The sequence below is a fragment of the Bactrocera neohumeralis genome, chromosome 2 (genome assembly GCF_024586455.1).
Source record: "Bactrocera neohumeralis isolate Rockhampton chromosome 2, APGP_CSIRO_Bneo_wtdbg2-racon-allhic-juicebox.fasta_v2, whole genome shotgun sequence".
NCBI classification, from domain to species: Eukaryota; Metazoa; Arthropoda; class Insecta; order Diptera; family Tephritidae; genus Bactrocera; species Bactrocera neohumeralis.
The window spans coordinates 32756733-32781580 of NC_065919.1; the positions used below are offsets into that span (position 1 = coordinate 32756733).

The 24848-nt window shown below is 33.3% G+C and overlaps 1 protein-coding gene across 2 annotated transcripts; it reads right to left on the bottom strand.

Moving 5' to 3' along the window:
- Positions 1-1102: 1102 nt before the first annotated feature.
- On the bottom strand, positions 1103-24371 carry LOC126763520 (axin). 2 transcript variants are annotated; one of them, XM_050481088.1, is made up of 11 exons: positions 24092-24371; positions 6513-6821; positions 6205-6437; positions 5490-6149; positions 3696-3827; positions 3426-3522; positions 3221-3355; positions 2898-3153; positions 2670-2814; positions 2290-2610; positions 1103-2218 (listed from the first exon to the last, which is right to left on the bottom strand). In XM_050481088.1, the coding sequence occupies exons 2-11, from the start codon at positions 6603-6605 to the stop codon at positions 2092-2094; spliced, it is 2199 nt and encodes a 732-aa protein (XP_050337045.1). In that variant the 5' UTR covers positions 6606-6821; positions 24092-24371; the 3' UTR covers positions 1103-2091. The 2 variants fall into 2 exon arrangements, with proteins under 2 accessions (XP_050337045.1, XP_050337054.1); XM_050481097.1 differs by lacking the exons at positions 3696-3827; positions 24092-24371 and having other exon boundaries at positions 6513-6729.
- Between the last annotated feature and the right edge of the window lie 477 nt (positions 24372-24848).

The window sequence follows — 24848 nt, forward strand, 5'->3', positions numbered from 1 at the left end:
CGGCAGCTATGCGAGTTTGAAACTCTCATAAACAGTTCATTGTCCTTTTTATAATATTTTCAATGAAAATTGATAGAAGATAAACATTACGGTTGTTAGCCGACCAATTTTTACCAAACCATTTTTTATTACAAAAGCATATCAACACATTATTTTTAAAACTGCATCATAACATAGAAGTTTTATTGATATTATATTGAGAATTTGATAAACAGCTGTCAGGGTTGCTTGTATTTCATTCACAATAGATGAAAATTGGCCATTTTTAACAATGTTGCCAACGAAATCTCACAAACTCCTTAAAATTTAAAGAGTTATTTTTGGATTCAGCAACGGAGTTAGCTGTGGTAACTCCTGAATTAATCCCGAAAAATCCAATTAATCTGGTTTAACGCTGCCGTCTGTCAATGCTATAAGATAGCTTTCCAAAATAACATATAAGTAATGAAAATACCAAATAAAAATTAGAATGAATAAATTCTCCCTCGATATAAGTCTATCATTGCCCCCCACTAGCGGTAAAGTCTTTTAGAAACTACATTGAGGTAATAACACAATGTGTTTTACTCCAATCGATAAATCGCAATGGGGGGAAAAGTAAATGATGTCCAAAAGCGAATGGAAGCCGATCACTTACAGTTACATTGAAAGTCTAGTTGCATCAATGCCTAGAAGATGTGCTGGAGTTTAAAAAAATAATGGTTATGCAACTAAATATTAAACAAATTTTAAAATACTTAAAAGTTGCAAATGTTTTAAACTCATGAATTTTGACTTTGATTTATTTAATGCCTCTTTACCACTACAAGCAAATTAATTATTGTTCCACTTTTTATGATTTTTTGTATAAATATATATAAATAAAGGAATACTTTATCAAAAGTCAGTATGGTTGCAAATGTTTTGTCCACCACTGTATCTCTAAAACTCGATTTCAGTGGATCCAACACTTTCAAATAATACACATTTGTGCCTTATCAATGCTCGACTGTCAGGTTTTACAGAAAAGCTTTGTAATTGTCGGGTCATATGTTGATAAAAATGGGCACAATTTGCCCACATGCACATTAGATACGCATATTAATTTGAACTCAGTTCCCAGTTATGATAAATTATATTTCTTTATTTTTATTTATTTATTTGTATTATTTTTTTTCAAACAAAGTTTTCGATGACACTCGACATTTTTTTTACCGTTACTTAAAAAAATATCGTTATTCTTCGATTTTTAATTGTAAGTCAGTTGTAAAGTCTATCCATTACTCAATTTATAGAAGAATGAATATGTATCTTATTTTAAATAATGTACACTTAATAATTTATTTATGGTCACACAAAGATAACCTATTATGCTAATTAGCGTTCCAAAAGTGTATAGATCGTCAAACTTTTGGAAATGGATGTGTGAATATGAGCATGTGTAGGCTTGTTTGTGGTTATAAGCAAAGTTCAATTATATGTGATGATCACACACACAAGTGTACTTTCATATTTTTGAATCAATATGAGTGTAACAAATTAAGATTCTATAAAAAATTGCGTTATGAAATAGTTTTAGTCTATATAAAATTTAAGAAAGCAAAATCTACTAAAAACTCTTATAAAATACTTTTGATTTTCGTGATCGAGAACAATATTTAGTGCTGCTAAAAACAGGCAGCGCCTTATATGTAAACAATATATATTGCAGGCAGTCCATAAAAACACATTTCAATCAACTTTTTTTAGCTTTCTTAAAGAAAATCTATAAACAATGTATTACGCAAAATTAAAACAAGGCGAGAATAAAATATATATCCTTATAGCGTTTTATAAAAAATACATAAATCGAAATATCTACTGTTATGTTTTTATAAAAATCTAAAAATATTGTTTTTACAAAACTCGATTTTTGTGTGATTTTCTCAATTATTTCTAAGTACTAAATACATTTTTTAATGTAACATTTGCTTTGTCAACCTTCATTTACGCTTTTGCTACCCCAATAACTTTTCCTTAGGAGTTACTAATTGCTGCTATTCTTGTTTCGTTGCAGTTATTTTTTAATCTCGCTGTTTTATTATTGTGAGTCGCTAAGATACTAGCCTAAACCTAATCGGATGGCTTCACTAGACCCATCACTTTGCCTTCAAATAGCGGCAAAATATCACTGTCATTCACGATCTCTTCCTGAATCACTGGACTTTCCGGATCTTCGCAATGTGTTTTGAAAAAGAACCTAAAATGCAGTTCAAAGAGTCTTTCAGATTAATATATGTTTGCGTAATTAAAGTGTGCAATTTTTCTCACCTAAAATTGCCCTTTTTCGGCAAGTAGTCTTTAAATTGCTTCAGGGTGGGTTGCGAACCGGGAATTTTCGTTCTGTAAGGATATTCTTCGTCACAGAATGAGAATACGACAGTCGTAGTCTCTAGTGGTTTTGCGGGTAGAGGTGGTGGTTGCGGCTGGTGATGTAAACTGCTGCTGCCACTGCTACTGCTGCTGAATGATGGTGGTTGCTGCGATGGCTGTATATGTTGTTGAGTATAGCGACGAGACCTTCGAGTCTCATCTTCCAGTCTTCTTTTTGCCTCTTCCGATTTAGAGGCCGTACTTGAACCAGATCGCGAACTTTATTCAAATTAAAAATGGGTTATTAACCAAATATTTTTGTTATATTCTTATTTTACCTGGTGTCTTTGTACTTCATAAGAGTATCGGCTGAGAACAGACTGATTCCACTATCTGTATTGACGGAAGGCCACTTATTTGTTAGCTTCCTGGAGGAGGAACTGTGATCCGGCATAGATTTGGAGTGTTTCATAGAATGTCCCCCTAATAAAAAAAAATCAATATTTTTGTGTTAAGAAGGCATTTATCCTTTTTTTGTAAATAGTGTGCATACGACTTATAACTACCTATACTCATAGCTCCGTCACTAAGCATTCCTGAATCGTGGGTTATGGTGCGACGTCGCGTCGGAAGAGGAGGGCATGGTGACATGGTACCAGGCGAACGGTGAGGTGTTTGATCCTTCCATACTCTTGATACATGCTGATCGAGTATATCTTGGTCATTGTCCTCCTCTAACGCAAACTTTTCACGGATCGCGTCTGCAAAAGCGCGATCGCTGGCAAGCCTTTCATTTGTCGGCATTGAATCGTCTGTGAAACGCTGGAAAGAGTACGAGAGTAATGTATAAATATTGTTTAATACCGCGATATTTATTGTTTATATATACATCAAATCTAGCTCTATCCTCAATATCTTGCTTTCGTTTCACTTCTTCCAATTTCGGAATGAGTAATGCAATCAGGTCAGCTTCTTTTAAAGGACGATGTTCGTTCGAATGGAGGCGTTGTGTTCGGGGTATAACCTATGTAATATAAAAATAAATACTTATGTAGCATATATTCTGACGTTAAAGTAATTCATGTATTATTTACTTGAAACGTGTTAGTCTCTTTGTTGGCCAAAGCACTTTGACGTATCGCTTTGCTTTCATTTGAACTATGTCTCCTTTGAATATAAGGTCGACCATCCCTGAAATGTAGAAAATATATCTTTTTGTATACATAATTGTATATTACGACAACTCTCTTCACTCTGACAAATCATAAAGTCAGACATCTAATACATGTTATTTGCATACTATGTACGTATTTAACAAAATATGAAACAGTAATTTTCCACACTTAGGATATATGTATACTTACATAGAACTAGATAGAGACATTGTATCGGAATCAGTTCGACCACCGGAACTTACGCTCGCTCTTTCCGAATCCACACGCGAATTCGGAACATAAGAAGTATTCGCGGCCGCAGGATACACATAACCATGAGCACTATTCGCATGCAAAGGTTGGTATAAAAGATATCCATGCATTGTTTCCATTTACATCATGTACAAATCATATATAGTATAAATGCAATAAAATTATTAAACCATAATATGTAAACAGATACAGCATCATGGGTACAGTCGTAGAACAAAAGGAGGCATGCCGAATGGAGTGATTGGTTGTATGATTCAATGATTGGTTGGTTGGTTGGTTGTGTGATGTAACATTTGTGGGTTATAAATCATGATGAATACAAATGAAAATAAATATAAAATTTAAAAATGTTATTAGCATTTATTGGTCAGGATAAAAAAAAAATAAATTAAATTAAATTATTTTAATGTTCTATAATACATTGTATTCTTTCCATGCGATTTTACCTTTATGTTACGTTACATTCATTAATTAAAGAATTATCTTTTTAACTAAATATTGGATGATATATTGCGTTTCCTTAAAAAATATTATTTTGCACAGAGGAAGTTGCTTTAATTAATAAAAGGATTTTTAACATTTATATTCAGATATAAACAACCATGCAATAATAATTATGTATATAATCTACAGGGTTTGTCCGGAAAGTAATTGGACTGAGTCGATTTAAAAAATGTATTGAACCAATCGTTACATTTCTTAAAAAACTTTAAAAATAGGCACTTTCTGCGTCGATGCAGCGCTGCCAGCGGGATTTCCAAGCATTGAAGGGGTCAGGAAAGCATTCTCCGGAATAGCCTTGAGAGTCGAGGTGCATGTTTTTTGGCGAGGAGACGTCGGTGTGTGCCACTCGGAAGATTGGCTCTTTGTCTTGGGATCATACTCAAAGATCCATGACTCATCACCTGTGATTACGTTATTCAAATATTGGGGGTCAGTTTGATACATGTTCAAATTTTCTTTTCACACTTCCACTAGCGGCGATTTCTGGTCGTCAGTTAGCACTTTTGGGACCATCTTCGCCCAGACCTTGCGCATGTTCAAGTGCTCCGTCACAATGCCATGAACCACAGATTTTGATAAATTTAACATCTGGACAAATAAACGAATACTTAACCGACGGTCTGAGGTCAAAACTTTGCGCACACGAGTCGCAGGTCTCCCAGCGACGTCTTCCCGGCCCTCCAAAAAGGCCTAATGCCACCGAAACACAACACTTCTTGTTAAAGCACTATCTGAGTAAGCCTGCTTTAACATATCACACAACATTTAATCGCGTACCTCTGCTCTAACGAACGCTAACTTTTCGGCTTGTACCGCTCACAGAAACACGTCGCGCGAAAATGTTTGTCCTGACTCTCCAGGTGCTCGTTCGTTAGCTAGGAACGCCTTCTACCGAATTCAGTCGGTGCGCACACGCTCCGAAGAGCAGTCGCGGCGGAAAAAAACAGTCCTATTACTTTCCGGACAAATCATGTATATCATCAAGTAAAGTATTTTTGCTAAACATTTAATTTAAATATAATTCTCTTTATGTGGATCAGTTTAAAAGTCAATCAAAATCTAGAGAGTTGTATGCGTCGGTTTCATTATTCGGACAAAGTCATACTAATAAATAATGAAGATGTAAAAATTTCGTGTCTGCTATTATAAAGTGCATATTCATAATAAAAAGTGAATATTATGTATTTTCTGTAAAATTAATCAACAAATAAAAGTTTATAAAATTACCCCGGAGGCCGTATTTCCAGTCTTCTCTTCTGAGTTGCTAGTAGTAAGTCGTGGGTTAGACGTATAGGCATATCGGCTGATTTACGACCACCTTCAACTCGCAGCTTCTCGAAATCGTCACAAAGAGATAATTCCGAATCTTCATGCAGTGTAGGTAGTGTAGAGCTACGTGGAAGAGTATCAGTAGCACTAATAGAGCCACTGGAGCTAGCTGATGTTGAAGGACCGTACACGCTACCACTTGCACTGCAAGCACCGCCAAGCTGTATATTTCCACTAGAGGTGCTCATAGGCAGGTTAATAAATGGCGCTACCGAAGAGCAAGGCACTTTCCCAGAACTAGTGGGCAACGCGCAAGCTCCTGTCGATCCAGCAATTCCTGCTCCACTACTACCACAACTGGCACCACTACTACTTCCGCTGCCGGAACCAGCGGCCCCAATCCCAAATCGTTCATGTGAAACGGACATTTGCTGAATATACAAAATGTACATTTCTGAACAAAGGAAGCTAGGATAAATGTTGTCACGTATGGTGACCTCCACATATTGCTGCATTGAATCGTATATGTTAGAATTGAGTGGGACTTCATTTTTAAGACCTGCTTTTATTATTCGTCGCAAGTCTTCAGGTATTGATAGTTGACTTTTTCGTAAAAACCTTTTCAATACGAAATGTTAGCGAACACTTACGTAAAATTAAAATGTTACATTACCGATATATCGCTCCTATAATTTGTTTAATTTTTTCGGGGTCAGTTTGCTGCTTTAGACCTTCACAGGCAAAATAAAAATTTAAATGATCATTATAACCAGGTGCTTCGTCTTCAACGTATTTTTTGAAAAGGTCCACTCCATCACGGTCCTCAAGAAGATGATTAAGCGTTCGAGCCCAATTCAAATAAGAAGGTGGTGAATTTCGGGTACTGTCAGCCACCCCTTCGGTCATCTGAAGTTGAAATATAATTAAGAAATTATTTCCTATACGATTTTTTAGATTTTATCAGCTTTTAATGAAACTTACCTTTTTAACTCGACTTTCTTCTCCGGGTACTGGTGGTCTAGGCCCACTACACTCATTATCATCATATTTTCGGAATCCTGATGGCTGGCTCATGCCACTTTGTTTTCTATTTTTCTATCTACCTTTAAGTTTGGCTAGCAAACTACCGCCTCACAAAGTTTCCAATACTTTTTTCACACTTACAGCGTTAATGAATATACATATATTTTTATCTATACGAACTGTCCGCTATATTTAGAATATAATGAACTTGGAAGTTATTAATAATTTTGCGTGCTAATTTATTTATGGAAGGCAATATGGCAGGGGCTGAAAAAGAAAAGCACAAATATTGAATTTAATGAGAAATTACGAACAAATTTCATATTTAATGGATTTCTTATAAGCCATTTGTTAGCCTATATGCGTTAGTAAATATTTTTATCAATTTCATACTATACACATTTTTTTTTGTATAATTTGCAGGTTGGTAACAACATCACTACAACACATTGAAAATATTAAAATGCAATTTTTTTATTACCCATATACCAACAAGAAATTGTATCCTGTTTTTTATCATAAGTCCCAAAATCAACGAACGAATTTAATATCAGGTTTCTTTCACTTGAAACATGAAGATTATTATGTTAAATATAGCAATCTTTATACAGTTTAATATCATGGTGGAAAAATTTCAAATCGACATTCTAATATCAAATCCTACCAAATTGAAAAAACACATTATAAATCGTAGAAGTGCGGGTGACATACTTTATTGCAATGTACAATACTGTAGTCATTCCTTCAAGCAGTCAATAAGATTTTCCATTTCTTTGTTTTTCAAAGCAGATACTTATTCTGGAAGCAGCAAATTAATTGAAATCCATTCAATACTTCTCTAGAAAAGCGCGTCTTCAAATCTTCGCCGATTGTAAGAGAGGAATGTACACTGAGACCCTTAGTTCTCAAGTAAAAGCTTTCGCGCTTTGCTAGTCGCCCGCAAATTCTTGGTTTTTCTTCGTCAACTTTCAGTTCTGCCGCCATTTTTCCCCTAATTTCCTCTCTGAATCCGCCACTGATTAGATAAAGCTAAAGAACACTTTATATTTTTAATACAAAGCAATTTTAAATGAATTAAATATTGCAAACATATTGAAATAGTTAACATAAATTCTGTTAAATGCATCTGAAAGAAATATTGCACAAATTTTAAATGTTCAGATATCCCATTGTTAGTAATATTAAAATTATAAAAATGTCAATAAAACAAAAAAGGTCTTTGAAAGTATCTATACCTTGTTCATTGTATAATTACACTAAAATATCCGAAGAAATTTGTTCAGATCGAATCAATATAGCATATAGCTGCGGTACAAACTGACCGATCAAAGGAAAGTTCTTGTTTGGTAAATTTTTTTTATTCGACAAATTATCTTTTCGGAACATAGATTATTGTTCAGGGCGACGTTACAATCAAAACTCAACACAAAAAAGTGACTAGAAAAAACTTGCAAAACGTTTTCCCGTTAAATGCAATGCGCAGCCGCATATTGGTTTAAGTTTTTTTACCCAACCTGTCAAAAAAATGTCGGTTGAAGTATTATCAAACTTTAACGGTTTTCAATTCTCTGCCAATGAGTTTGACTAGAGCACGGTCCGTTTCCACGACAGTTAAGCATATGTAACCGGAAGGGACCCGGATTTTTTATCCGGTCGAATGCTGTCAACTCGGCAGAATTCTGCCAACTAGAGCAGGGGTTCCCAACTTTACCTTGGTCAGGGTCAGTCAGTTAGTTAGTTAGTTAAAAACAAATTGTAATAAGTAATCTGAAACTTTAATTAAGAAGCCAGTAGTAAATTATACAGAAAGAAAAATATATTTTTAGGATAAACTTCTATAATTATGCATTAATATCATTTCTGAGCTTGCTTGCATATTCTTCATGAGTTGGGTTTTAATTATCCATTCGCATAAGAATTTGCGTTTTTACACCAAAACGCAAATCAATGAGTTCTTCAGTAGTGTAGAGCTACGTGGAAGAGTATCAGTTGAACTAATAGAGCCACTGGAGCTGGTTGATGTTGAAGGACCGTACACGCTACCACTTTATTGCAAGCACTGCCTAGCGGTATATTTCCACCAGACGTGCTTATAGGCAGGTTAATAAACGGCGCTACCCCAGAGCAAGGCACTAGTGATTTCTCGAAGTTAGTATAAGAATTTGCGAAAACGACTGAAGTGAATTCGATTCAAAAGCATCCTTGCAGTTTCTGTCATTTTGTAATTCAATGAGTTCTTGCTGTATTTCTTCAGTAAAAATACGAGTCCGTGCTAGAGGCTACGAATCAGTTTTTGATCAACTTTAGCTTCGGCATTCTCTGGTAAGTAAAAATTTCTTTCTTCAATCAATATTTGTAAATGAGTTTTTATGTGTTCTTGTGTCTTTGTTTTGCTAACAAACATAGAATAATTGTTTTTCTTCCACCACAACTGAAGTTCGCTACTAAAAGCAGGAAATTTATCTTCAAAAAGTATTATTTTTTTGGGTCGTTTTCTAATTATTTGCGGTCGCATATTCAATTTACTTAAGAGTGTCAAAATATCCAGAGATGAGCCAAAATCATCTGATATGCTGGATTAGTAAACTGTTACAATAAATCATTAATTTTTTTGTAAACTATCTCAGTTCATATAATCCTCGCAACAAATTACTTTTCCCCAGCCTTCGAAAATCCATGTGAAAGAGAAGTGCCTCATGTTCAAAATTTATTTCAGTGCATAATTTAAAAAAAAACGTATACTTTAAGGAACTGCTTTTGATAACACTTACAACTTTCATTAAGGCATCCGAGAGTCTTAGGAGCTAATGCTTGGCGATGTATGATGCAGTACGTTGTTTTTGCATTAAAACTTTTCTGTTTTACTAACATCGCTGGAGGGACGATCACAACATTGCCGGAGAACCATCAATACGGTAGAGTATTATTCGTCGTCAAATATGTAAAAGCAACGACGACACGTTTATTTGACTTAAAATTAATATATTTTGTGTTTTTTTATATCTAAGTCTTTCAAAAGATGTATATTTAACATTAAATACAGCATATTAAAATATTTTTTGGTTTAAACAGATAAAAAAAAATAATACTAAAGCTTAAAATCCGCCAATCGACGATGAAAAGGCTAATTGTTTTGCAAATCACTAGAAAAAGTATTTCAACTTAAGAACAACTTTTAGCTGTCCAGCTGATGTACGACAGATAAGGGCTGGTGTACCACAGGGCAGTGTTTTAGGCCCAACTCTATACATCATATATACTGCAGATCTTCCAACAGCTAATAATCTATTAACATCAACTTTTGCGGATGACACAGCTGTAGTGAGCCGTAACAAATGCCACATAATAGCATCAAGAATATTAGCCAAGCACTTAAGGTCTGTCGAAGAATGGCTAGCCAACTGGCGTATAAATGAAAATGAACAAAAGTGTAAGCATGTTACGTTTTCGCTAAGACCAAAAATGTGTCCGGCAGTAAAAATTAACAATATTTTAGTACCCCAAGCGAACGAAGTAAAAGCCCTGACAGACGAGCAAAATTAATGCGCTTTAAATAACGCTAATTCGCATTACAATTTTATGGTGACAGACGGCAGACTTGTGTATTTAGACAGCTGATAGTGAAATTTGTTTATTTATTAAAAAAAAAGTGAAAGAAAAGTGTGCGAAAAAGTTAAGAATATTGGAAAAATTAATAGCAAACTGTGCGTTGTTTATTTTCTGTCATTTGAAAATATTAAAATTTGTTAATACTATACTTGCACATAATTTAATTAGCAATATAAAAACTGTTTACCTCTGAAGCTGTAAACACAAACAAGGCGGCAGATTTCAAGCGACATCTGTCAAAAAATAGCAAAAATCGGCAATTTTTGAGCAGTGTTGCCTACTCAAATTTGGTAAATTCAGATAAATGCACGGAATTCTTGTGCATTACAAACTTGCATTAACATGAGTCAAATGCGCAAGTAAATGTAAATTAAGCCCGCTAAGGCACATTAGCGCTGTCGTCTGTCAGGGCTATTACATATCTTGGTATTCACCTAGATAGAAGGCTCACGTGGAGAAAACACATCTCTAGTAAAATAATATGTATGAAAATTAGAGCTGCAAATTTAAATTGGCTTTTAAATAAAAACTCTAAACTTAGCCTAGACAACAAAGTGCTTTTATGTAATGCGGTAATAAAGCCGATTTGGATGTATGGCATTCAACTGTGGGGTACGACCTGTGGAACTAATATTGATATAATACCAAGGTTCCAATCAAAAATGCTTAGAACAATCACGTGTTCACCATGGTACATGCGTAATGAAAATATCCATAAAGACCTTGGTATTTCTATGGTAAAGAAAGAAGTAGAACACAGCAGAATTAAATATATATATCTAAACTCCGAGATCACCCAAACCCTTTGGCTAATGATTTAGTACATTTCTGTAATCAAACACGTCTTAAAAGAAAGATATACCTGCGTACTAAGGAGCAACGTATCACCAAAACAGCTCAATCACTTGTTTGAGCTTGTCTAGTTTTTAAATGGATTTAAGATTTTATAACTTATTTTTAGGCTTTCAAAAGAAAAAGCAGATTCAATAAATAACAAGTAAGGAAGGGCTAAGTTCGGGTGCCACCGAACATTTTATACTCTCGCATGGTAAAGTGATAATCGAGATTTCATTATACGTCATTTACATATTTTTCAAATACCGTATTTTTGTAAAGTTTTATTCCGCTATCATCATTGGTTCCTAATGTTTATACTCGTATTATACAGAGAAGGCATCAGATGGAATTCAAAATAGCTTTATATTGGAAGAAGGCGTGGTTGTGAACCGATTTCACCCATATTTCGTACATGTCATCAGGGTGTTAAGAAAATATTATATACTGAATTTCATTGATATCGGTCTAGTAGCTCCTGAAATATGGTTCTTGGTCCATAAGTGGGCGGCGCCACGCCCATTTTCAATTTTTAAAAAAAGGCTGGGTGCAGCTTCCTTCTGCCACTTCTTCCGTAAAATTTAGTGTTTCTGACGTTTTTTGTTAGTCGGTTAACGCACTTTTAGTGATTTTGAACATAACCTTTGTATGGGAGGTGGGCGTGGTTATTATCCGATTTCTTCCATTTTTGAACTGTATATAGAAATACCTGAAGAAAACGACTCTGTAGACTTTGGTTGACATAGCTATAGTAGTTTCCGAGATATGTACAAAAAACTTAGTAGGGGGCGGGGCCACGCCCACTTTTCCAAAACAATTGCGTCCAAATATGCCCCTCCCTAATGCGATCCTTTGTGCCAAATTTCACTTTAATATCTTTATTTATGGCTTAGTTATGACAGTTTATATGTTTTCGGTTTCCGCCATTTTGTGGGCGTGGCAGTGGGCCGATTTTGCCCATCTTCGAACTTAACCTTCTTATGGAGCCAAGGAATACGTGTACCAAGTTTCATCATGATATCTCAATTTTTACTCAAGTTACAGCTTGCACGGACGGACGGACAGACGGACGGACAGACAGACATCCGGATTTCGACTCTACTCGTCGCCCTGATCACTTTGGTATATATAACCCTATATCTGACTCTTTTAGTTTTAGGACTTACAAACAACCGTTATGTGAACAAAACTATAATACTCTCGTTAGCAACATTGTTGCGAGAGTATAAAAACAGATATTGCAGAACAAAAAAATCCGCCTTATTGTTATCAAAAAAGTTTACATACACTAAAGATTATTTATATTATTCAAAAGTAATTACAAAAGTTTTAGCGGTTTTTGGCCGACATTTTGTTGCAATTATTGTCCCTAGACGTCGACGCATGCTCCCCACTCGATTTCTAGTATTATTTCCGGATATTTTGCCCAACTATGTATGTCGATAAGGCATGTCTGTTATTTCGATGAAATTCCATGCTTTCGAATATTATTTTCAAAATTAAAAAATTATCTTGTCAAAATGTTCAGATACATGTGCTTATCAATTTTTTTAAATCTACCTTAATAAGAAGAAGAGATTGGCGTTTGCTAAACAACATTTACATAAACGCACCGTATTCGTTTTGGGAAAATATTGTGTTCAGCGACGAATCAAAATTGAATATAATTGGCTCGGATGGGATACGAAAAGTGTGGAGAAATATCTATGAAGAACTTCAAAGAAAAAATGTATTGCCAACAGTAAAACACGGTGGATATAATATAATGGTTTGAAGGTGTATGGGTGCTTCTGGAGCTGTACACTTGGAATTAATTAATGAAAAATTTAAAAAAATAATGTACGTCCAAGTGTGCGTAATTTGGGTCTTATCTTGAATGTGAATGGTTGTTATACAATTGCAAATAACTCCATACGCCCCAGCAATCACCAGGCATTAATCCTATTCAACATACATATATGGAACCATATTCGAAAGCATCGATTTCATCATAAGTAATAGTGCCTTAAAGCTGCCTTATTGACATAGTGGGTCAAAATATCTGGAAATAATACCAGAAATCGAGAGGGGAGCATGCGTCGACGTCTGGGGACAATAATTGCAACAAAATAAAGGCAAAAAATAAAAATAAAAAATACCTCTAAAATATTGTAATTACTTTTGATTTATGTAAATAATCATTAGTGTATGTAAACTTTTTTGATATGAATTAGGCGAATTTTAAGCTTTAGTATACATTTTTTTATCTGTGTAAAACAAAAAATATTTTGATATGCTGTATTTAATGTTCAAAGGATGTAGAAATAGATATAAAAACACACACAAAATATATTCATTTTAAAACAAATAAACGTGTCGTAGATTAATCCAACTAGGTGTATTTAAACTTTATTGATTCATTTTTGTATATTTGTATACATACGTTACAATTGATATAGTAAGGCTTATTTGTAAAAAAAAATCTTAAATTTTTTGGAATATATTTTGTTTGGTGACCAAAGATCGGAAACAGCATTTTCAGCATATTTTAAGTTTAATGATTTTCATCAGTCGGCAATTTCGATCTTGAGGATGCACCACGGCCTGGAAGGTCTTTTGAAACTGATGTGAATAAAATAAATAAATTGCATTAAAAAAAAAGAAATTTCTTAGTGAATGTCCCGATATTTAAAAATTTTAAATCATTCGCGGGCCATATCTTCCCTTCTGCGAACAACTGGCTGGGAACCGCTGGACTAGAGTTGTAGTTAAATATTCATGAATTTATTTAGGAAAAATATTAATAGAAAATGAAAAATGGGTAAAAAGAACTAATATACTTATATTTTCAAACTTTTTTAATCAGTTATTATGTATAAATCAATAGAAATGTGAAAACTTTGTTAAGTTCGTGGAGTAAAATCCAGAAACTGGACGAGACAAGCTACAATTTAGAAACATCAAAATAAAATGAAGGGACCGTGGGAAGAGTTTCAAACATTAAGAATCAATGAAATCCACTACTCCATTTCAGTAATCTACTGCGCACAAATATGGTGTTTATATGTAATATTTAAAGGTTGCTTCCGTTAAAATCATTTAAAATGGATTCTTGATAACTGTCGGTAACAACGAAATGGAGAGTTTGTGGTTCAAATTGCTTCATCTCATTTACTTATGAATCTTCAATAAACACTATTTAAAAGCCATTTATTTGCCAATGAAACTTTGGTTTACTCGGTGTTAGAAAGTTGGAATGGGTTTCTGTGACTACAAAGGCTTTTTCTTAAGCGCAGCACATCTGATTTGGCAAAAACATTTTTGTCATTGTAATACAGTGCGCGAAATAATTAAATGCTTTATTGTAATAGTAATATGTTTATTTCAACGCTATATTATAAATCTCCAAAAGGAATGGGCAAATTTAGATTTGTCATTATTGCAAGTTTGTGTTTAATAATGATTAATAATATCAATTAACGGTTTTATTGTTTTTATTAATTTCAATTACTTCAACCCATTAACTACAAGATAATATACGCAGTCAAAAATCAGTAGTAAAGACGTTCAGCGATATCTTTAAGATGATTTAAATCACAAAAAATTACTGTATAAAAGAAATGCATCGAATTGAACTACGGCCATTTTGAAAGTGATTGTGATTGGTTGTTGAGATCGACCAATAAAGTATTCCGGACAAAACAGTTAAAGGAGGACAATCAACAGTTGCACGAAATTTTGAAAGATATTCCTTTTACTTATGTATTTACAAGCACTCTTGGGCTAACGTGTTTGCAATACAAAAAAGAACGAAGAAAATCAAAATTCCCAACAGAGCCCGAAGCAGTGCACACAAAGGGGGAAAACCAAAAACACATCAAACCGCCATAGTCATAAAGAAATAGGCATCGCGACAGCGACATTAACCGAACTATATTCTCCCTTATATACGTATGTACATATATACAATGTATATGTCTACATATGCCACATTTATGTATACTCCGGACTCACCCTTGTTTCTGCCAGGCACTTGAAGTATATGTAAAAGGCCCTTATATATGGCGTCGCTTTTACCACTATCTCTTATGTGCGAAGACTATGAACTACCAAATGTTAATGACAATTTTCAGACGTTAGAGGGGTTGGTAAGCTCATGCTCATAATGGCAAGCCGATAAGAGGGGAGGGAAATAAAGTTAAAATGATTTGTCTTTTATGTCAACAGGAGACAAATAGAATGGAAATAAGAAATAAATGACGACAAGCTTAAAGAAGCATAATTATACTAATGTACGTAAGTATGTAGCTACAAGTCAGACTCTGTTGTTTCCAATATAAGCAGATAATTTCATTGTTGCTTTCTAACCCTTTCAACTAGCAAAATTATAATCATTTATTGCTTTTTTTAGACAAAGAGTAAAATTATGAAAATTTGGATTTCGGATAAGAAAGTTACGAGACGCAAAATTTTCGTCTGACTCTGTAAATTTGCCCTCGTCTCATTGATGAAATGGAACCACGTGATAACCAAAAAACTAGCTTCTTTTAACTATGAAGGCCCATTCACATACAACTTTCCTCCCTTTGCGTGACAGTTCATACTGCAACAACGAAGCGCAGAAAACAAAGAGTATGCCGCAATGAAAGCTTTACTTTCAGTGTTCTCTCTAATAAAATGTTTAAAGCTAACATTTTGCTTGGCTTCGCATCGAAAACTTTTTATGTGAAAAGCGTACACCAAACTTTGCTGTCGAAATAAATGTCTGACGCAAAGCAAAGCAAAAGTTCTACGTGAATTGGTTATACGAATTCTGGCAGCTTTAAAACCTTTGACCATGACTCCTTCGAAAAATGTGAAGGTAGCCAGCAGAAATCAGATGTTTATGTTAACATTATTCCTTCTCAACACATGTGGGGAAAATTGCTGCCTTCTGAAGCTTTATATTTTGGGTGCGTTCAAGATGTCAATCAAGCAGTATTTCAAATTTGTCAAAGTATCACGTTCTGAGCGAATTTTTGGCAACACCAGCAACAGCGCCACCTTCTACCGTCACTTTTTGTGCGCAATTTATGCAAAACTCATCAATCTAAATTTTTGTCTGCACATCAGAAGAGTTTCAGCAAATATGCAACACAGTTGCTGTACTGCTGTAGTTATTACGTAGCTTGAACGCATCCTTTATCAATATTACCACAATAAAAATATTCTTGCACGATTAAAATATTGACACATTTTTATGCTCTAGCAACATGTTGCTACAGAGTACAAATGTTTTGTTCACCTACCGGTTGTATGTATCACCTAAAATTAATCGAGATATACTTATATGGAGTTATATACAGTCATGGACAGAGAAATAGTACACTTGGAGTATGTAATAATACCACGTTTTTATTACTAACATAAAAAGGAAAAAAATGAATTTCTGAGTTGAGGAATACGTTGTGTATAACGGGGGGTATTCTGGTCTAGAAATTTAAAAAAAATCGATTTTTTTTTATATTTTCAAAGTTTAACTATTCAAGAATATGTGTACAAGGATTTTTCAAAATTAAAATTATTTTCGGAGATATAGGCATTTTTCTGACCCGGCATCCAAACTGGTTCGCCCGGAACTAATCGAACAAAAGACATTACGCGAAACTTTAAACGCGTTTTTCTCAAAACTGACTTTTTCGGAACGATACCCACGATTTCTCAGGTTCTACTGGACCGATTTACTTGAAATTTTTATAGTCTTCTTTATAGGCTTGTCTATGGTTGGAAGTAGCCCCATCCCCAAATTTATATTTTTATTATTTAAAAAAAATTCGAAATAGTCAGAGAAATTGATCCAAAAAAACTTTTTTTTTCAGGCAGTCGCCATTTTGTGAAAAAAAATTTTTCCCACTTTTCCGTAGTTCCGGTCATTGCGACATTATTCTAGATTATTAATAATTTTTTTTTTGGTTTCAGATAACTAGGAGGCTTGAAATCATGGGTATGGTCACGTGGACATTTTTAGAGACCACCCACTTCGTCAGCTCAAAATTTTTGAAATTTTTTCCTTTTTTTAGTTTTTAATTTTTTTCTGTACTCTTCTAAAATTAACAAATAACTAATAAATAAATGGATAGTAAAACTATTAATTGCCTTTTTTTACGACACTTTAAAAATTACCTGAAATTCATGCTTCTAGACCAGAATACCCCCTTAAAAAAAATTTTTTTAAAAGAACTATTCAAGATTTTTTTAATAGTTCTTTAAAAAAAATATATTGAGTTTCTAATTGCGAACGTCACTCTACCACCTCCGTGCTTAACGGTTTTTGTGGTGTATCTGGAGTTATTTTTCTTTCCACTCATTAGTCCAAACAATTTAGCATCATTAAAACGCGTTCGTACAAGTGGACTGAATACACTAAACTCAAATTGGAAGCGGACCATTGCGACGACCATAAGTCCGCCATTAATCAGACCACTGATATAATATGTGTTTCGAAATACATGTATGCAACAGTCAAGTAACTAGAGATCCAACCTAGTTGTCCCCATTCTCAAACAACTCATAAACCAATGAAAACCATTCATTTATTTGATTGGATTATTGAGCATTATCCCACTGGTCTGCATCTGCTAAATGATATATGTACCTGTTTAATTTATGGATTACATTTTATAAAATAGCGTATACATATATGTATATACGTATGCATGTATATGGTAGATCTAATATCCTATAGATTAGCCAGGTTTCGCAATTGATATAAAAGTTATGATTGAGCCTTTGATGTTCCATATTTTGTTCTTAAATTCAACTAAAAATAAAACCTTTTTTCATTCAAATTGAGCTTTAAAAATTGTTGTCTGACCCTTAAAATTGTTGCTGGACGAATGGTTAATGATTACATTTACGACCGCTTTTATCTTTTTGTTGAAGTCACAAAAAAAATTACTGAAGTAATTTTGAGGAATGCTGTCGAGTTGATAGTTCTCGGTCGAATAAAAATCCGGATTCGTTCTGATTACGTAGACTCGGCAGACCTTCTTCAATGCGGTTAAGGGGCTATACCAGTGTGACACTTTCATACATATACATATGTATAAGTGAAGCTTTAAACGCGTTTAAATTGCTGGCGTAACTCAACGAAAAATTAACCGATCGACTTCAAATGAAAACTAAGTATTTTTGAATACTGATTGGTTGAAAATTGTCAATTTGGCATTAAAAAAACGACAATTTTTTACCTAAAAAAAACTTTGATAGTTTTCAAAGATCGTAGGTCATTGTATAGGAAATATCTTTAAGTTTAATAAACTTTTCACATTTTTTTGTTTCAGCCACTCATTCGGCCAAAATCACGCCAGCAGTTGGGGCACTTTTTTTGGCTCCTCCGAAGACAGCCCATAACTCCGTTATTTTTAAACATTTTTGTAAAAAAAATCTTAAAATATAGCTGAAAATATACCTTATGATGGTCAAAGAAGTTCGAAATATTCAATCGCGTACTTTTTCTTAAAAAAATTCACGAAAATCGCTTAATTTTTCATGCGTCACACTGGTATAGCCCCTTAATAACTGTTCCAGGTGTCCATTTATGAACCAACTAAGAAAAAATTGTCCTCATTTGGCTAAAAAAATTCTGTATCATTTCGAATGTGTTGTTTGTTCAAAAATTCGCCATTATCCTACAACAGAACGGCTTTTCACGTTAAAGTCTGACAAAATAATATTTTGTTCAAATTTTATATTGAGACACTTTTCTAATCATTTAATTTAAATTAAATCTTGAGTATTACCTCTTCATTCTTCTGTTAGATATGTTAATACAATAATCCTAGCAATGTAAGATCTGCATTATCTTTAATGCTTTATGCAAAATTTCGTCAGATTTGTTTCTGCGAAGTAGTACCTTAAATGCCCAATTCATTCACTTAATGTTAAGTTGATTTCATTAAAGATATGAAAGAGGTCTTCAGTTTTGACTATTGAGTTTTAGACTACTATAAAGTAATAACAATTATATTATTTTATTCTAAGTGAAAATATATATTTGTGAGAAAAGAACTTATTAAGGGGCGCGGCCACCCACAAAAAAAAACATAACCAATGATCTTCTACCGTACTTCGATTTCTTGTACCATATTACAGGAAAATAACAGAATAATTTAAGTTAAGTTAACAAAAACTGTACTTTTTGATAAGGTAGGCAGCTGAGTAAAAAAATTTACTTAATTGCATGATACGGCACATGGGTATAATGTATTCGTACCTGTGCGAAGAATAATTATTATTCTTTAACAAAGCCAAAACACACAATGAATGACTCCATATACAAGTTTATATTATGGATTTCATATCCTACTCATCTGCTCATATTATTTTCAAATAATTTCATAACATAATGTTTATAAGTGCTAGCGAAATGGGCCCGTGAAATTTTATCCTTTGCGCATACTATAACAGAAGTATTCGTAAGAATAAAACCATGAAAACAAAATACAATCGAAATTGCGTATTTCTTTGTTATTATTTTTAAAAATTTACGCTTTACGAGCAAATCTCTTGCCGGCCTTTGCAACTGACTTCATATTTCTTAAATGCACGTAGTTTTATGTACTGAAAATATGAATGCACAAACAACTTCGCGCACAATAAGTAATCTGATGGTGGTTGAACTAATTAGATATACATATGTATGTATGTATATGTATGTACGAGTACACACGTGCACTTGTACTTATGTATGTGCGTAAAGTAAAATATACGTAAGTGCGCATATTTATATAATGTATAATTGAATAACTCATCTGGTTTTCTAGCTTATAAAAAAAGACTCGCGAACGCTTGGGTCGAAACAAGGACACACTGTGTCACAGTGGAAAAAATTATAAGAAAATTTAATATAAAAACAAGTAAGGTTCGGGTGCAGTCGAACATTTTATACTCTTGCAACTTACAAGAATCAAAGCCAGCGAAATACTTAATGATGAAAAACGTCAATCTGAGGATAGAAATCCAAGCAGTTTTATATACATATGTACATATACATAAGTATACTACTTATATATAGAACCACTAAGGGATTCGGCCACGCCTTGCTGTCGTATACATTTTATACTATTATTCATGTAATAAACTATTTAATACAGTGACAATTTTATTTACGATTTTTTTGTCGGTATAAGAATCCAATAGATTGTACTTGAGGTTTAAGTTTGAATATATTCATACAAATAAATTTCTCAATGTCTGGTTACCAGCGCACACTGGTCGATTTCATAGGCCAAAAATAAAAAAATAAAAGTTTGAAATTTACCACTGTTTGTATCAAGGATATTTCTTAAAACACCAATAAAACTAACGGTAAATACATTTTTGGTCTATCCCATTTGTAGGGGCTACGAAAAGCAAGAGAAGTGAGACAATAGAAATACACTGACTGTGCAGTGAAAATAGCTTAAAAATTAGCTCTTATAATAAATTAAATTGCGATATAAAATCGTGTTTAATCCTCATAAATCGAAATAAGTATTGATAATAAAGGTATATGTTATATAACAAAGTAGTTTTTATGTAATAATATAATGTTTTATTATTTTAAAACAATTGTTTTATAAGTGCCCTTTTGCGTGGTATGTTTTTCCTTATACAACGATTTAAGGTATACAAAAAGTTGTGATCCCTGTCTCGCCCTTAAATGAATCAAGTTTGTTGATATTAGTTAATGTTTTCTAAGTCTATGCTTTTGATTTCTGCTGCAACTTTTTGCAACTTTCTTTGTTATTCATGTTATTCTACCAGGCATGTGATTTTTTGTGTGTTATTTATTATAATTTTTTGAATTTACGTGTACGTATATTCGTGCATATTTTATTATTTTTATGTGTTTTTTTTTCATTATATTTGAGCATTGGTTTTCATTTTATCATTTTCTCACTTTTATCAAATGTTTGTTTTGTACGTACTTTTATTTAGGCACATCATATCGGTGTAAACTTTCACGTCTATATATTTTTGAATTTTGGTGTTTAGAAAATGTGTGATGAAATATCACCGAAGCAAATTTAATAAAGCTTCATTATTTACTTATTAGAAGCTTCGTTAACAAAAAACTTGATACGAGGGCTGCTATATATATTCTGGCCTAGGGCAACACTAAGTGTTGCCAGGTGCAATCTGACATTTCCATTGGAAAGTTTGACATTTTTTAGCATAACATCACTCAGAACGTTTTGTCATTTAATCGTGAATTGTTTTATTTACAGGGAATTAAAAAATTCATCTCGGCCAAAAAATGGAATTAACTCGTGAACATTCTCGTGCGATCATTTTTCACAACTTTCGACGTGGATTATCACGACAAGAGTGCATCGATGAACTAAAATCTTTGTATGGCTATGGAGCACCATCCTATAGCACTATGAAAAACTGGTACAACGAATTCAATCGTGGCCGACGCTCGCTCAAAGACGAATTCCGTGAAGGTCGTCCAAAAACAGCCGTTGTGCCAGAAAACATCGATGCTGTACGTGAACTGATAATGCAAGACCGTCATGTAACATACTTTCAGATAGCATGCCTGCCTATGCATTTCTCCCACCAGCATACATTCGATATTGCATGAACACCCGGCCGTAAAAAAGGTTTTTCTTGTTGGATCCCGCACAATTTGACAATCGCTCAAAAAAAGGCTCGTGTGGATTGGTGTGACGAAATGCTGAAAAAATACGATTGCGGTGCTTCAAAAGACGTTTATAAGATCGTCACCGGTGACGAATCATGGATCTATGCGTATGAGCCCGAAACAAAACAGCAATCGACAAAAAAAAAATAAAAAAAAAACATTTTCGTTGATAAATATGCCTATTTACATACATTATTAGGCCAGAAATATATATAGCAACCTACAATATTAACTTTTAAAAAGGTTTCAAAGGAAAAACTGTCTCAGAATCTGATGTTGAAGTTGAGATAAAAAAAATTATTGGACCACATTGCGTCAGAAATGTAATTAATGAAGGGAATGAGTCCTCTAATTACCTATTATCAATAGGAATATGTGAAAACTGCAAACCGACCTTCGTCCGCCCGCTATTGCCGTCCTGTTTGAATTCAATTTCAAAAGGAATTAGTTTAATAAACCCTCAATGCACTAGATTTGCGCTAGATCCTGTAAAGGAATTAACTTCAAAATATTTCTGGTATTATCTTCCTTCGTCAGTTCGTAAAATTTTAATTCACGCTCCTGATGTTATTCACTATGCACCAGTGCATAGATCCTTTCATCACCAGTCAAAGAAACTATCATGCAAAAGTAAATCAATTTTATTAAAATCAGTTTTTGATTTAGTTGAATAATATTCAAAAAAAATCCTTTTTTCGTTTATCAAATTTTTTAATTTAATATAATTAATTAAAATTTTTTACCTTCGGGGGGTGGCAGAGTGGGAAACGGGAGAGGGGGATTTTAAAAAGCTTTGGCAAAAGTTTCACTTTTATATATGCAGTGGACGTATTTTTGGCCGCTGATTCCATACAACACCGACCACTGTGCAGCGTTTCTGACCAGTTAATGGAGATGTTCGCTTATTGTGCGTCTATTTAAGAGAGCTTTCACTGTATTCTTTATTTATGAATTGTCTTAACTATCCTATCTTCTAAGTTGGTTCGAACTGGACACCTTGTGCTAAATTTTCCTAAAATCAATTCAGTAGTTTAACCCATTCCTTCCCACTGTCCTATTTATAGAACACCATAGTAATTTTTTTTTTTTCAAAACTGACCGTTTACTTTAATTATTTCTGTAGAAATTTATATTCATGTATTACTTTTTTATTATAATATTATTTTCTCGCTATTAAAAGTATTACATTATTTTAATATGAATTTTTAAAACTGGTCAATTTTGTAATTTAGGTCACTACATGATGAAGAGGGACAAACAGAGGCGTTGCCAAAGACTAGGTTGTAAAAAAAAACCTCTTACTTTTTGTGTCAAATGCGATAAAACACTTTGCAGTGATTGTTTTATACCTTATCATACAAAATAAGCTTAAATACGATGATAATTTTAATAAAATTGATTTTCTTATAAGCGTTATCTTTAATTTTTTCTGAGCATATATCCCCAGTGTCCTATTTATATGACGGGCTCATTCATCAATCAAGGTATTTTTTTTTATTTCATATTCTTCTTTCTTAACGTATTAAGAGCCCAAGTTACAAATTTCACAAAAAATTCCAATGATTTCGATGCTTGGGAAGTAATGGGTTAAGAGTCCATTGCGGAAAAACAACGTGGCACGTACTTTTTATATATAATATATAAAACTATTATATGTAGTATATGGCAGTTGGGGTAGTATCGACCAGATTTTATCTATTTTCCCCATACAACATACTATTAACATGTCACATACTAAAAAACCAATTATATAGAGTAAAGTCACCCGGAATTTCGAAAATCCTGATATTAGTTATATGGGGCCTAGGTCAAGTTTTCGCCCAATTTAGTTATTTTAGGCACAAAAAAACACCTTTAAGTGTAAAATACGCTATTTTATTTTCTTAGAGATAACTATCCACTAACTCACTTTAAAAATTTAAAACATATCTATATACATACATATGTAATATATACCAGGTTTGTCTGCGATGTTACCCGCGGTTTATGAAGAAAAATAATTGGCAGTAAAAAAACAAAAAGATGAATTTACAAAATGATGACTGACAGAACTGAGAGAGTTGATTATGCTTATATAATTGTTTTTTTTTTTCTCGGGTCGTAGAGAATCAGAAATCATTTTACTGCAGCACTGCGGGACTTATTGTTTCTTGCGTAAATAAAAAAAAAATGTCTTGCTCTCTTACTACAAAATTCTTAATGGTTTGTTTAATTAAATTTACTTTATTTTAATTTTAAAGTCTACCAATTTTAAATTTTTGGAAGGTGTTTTACACTTTTATACTAGTCTTATTACAATTTAAGATTTTAAGACACTTTATATACATATATATTATAAATCGCAAATGCCCACAATATTCATTAGATTTCCGTACGATAAACTTAAAAAGAATTTTTTAATGTTATATAAATAAATATAAATAATATATTTATGTTTTTTATTCACCTGCATTACAATTAGTCTGTTGCACCTGTTGCTTCGGAGTCATTACTTGTAGAAATTAAAAACATACATATGTATACAAACTTAACTAGTTTCTTGCAACTGAACTTACGTAGATACCCAAAAACTTTTGCACCACTTTCAGATTATTTAGATGAGACAATACAAAAGTAAAAAAGTACAAAGTAGCAATTTGTTGACAAACCAACTATCCAATAGCGCCGTTATTAATTTAAGTGTTTCTTGTTTGTAAAATACTTGATTGTATAAAATTGTAGCGCCGAACCAGACTGAGTAAAGCGACAAAGTCAAACTGAATCTTTACCATTGAAAAAGGGGATAATTTGAACTCGAATTGATGGGAGATTCCCAATGCGTATGTACGAAAAGTGAATGCGTCCAAAAACATGAAAAAGAATCTCATACATATGTGTATATGAAAACAACAATAAAACTGGAAAATACTTTTCTGATTGCAAAGTTTGCCTTTTTGCTACGACTTTAGCAGCGCCATTTTCACGAAGTTGCACATTGGTGGTGTTTCACAGAGAATCAATTGTTGCTTTTTGTTTCTATTGTAGAGAACGTACCGTGTGTTGACAATACATTTACTCCAATATACATACATATGTATGTATTTGTATATAAAACTATGGGTATATAGAGATATTATTTTTATACAGTGTGACCCATAGTAAGTGCCACCAAATAAAAACAAAATGAAAGGAACTATTTGAATTTCATTTTTTTTTATTTGAGA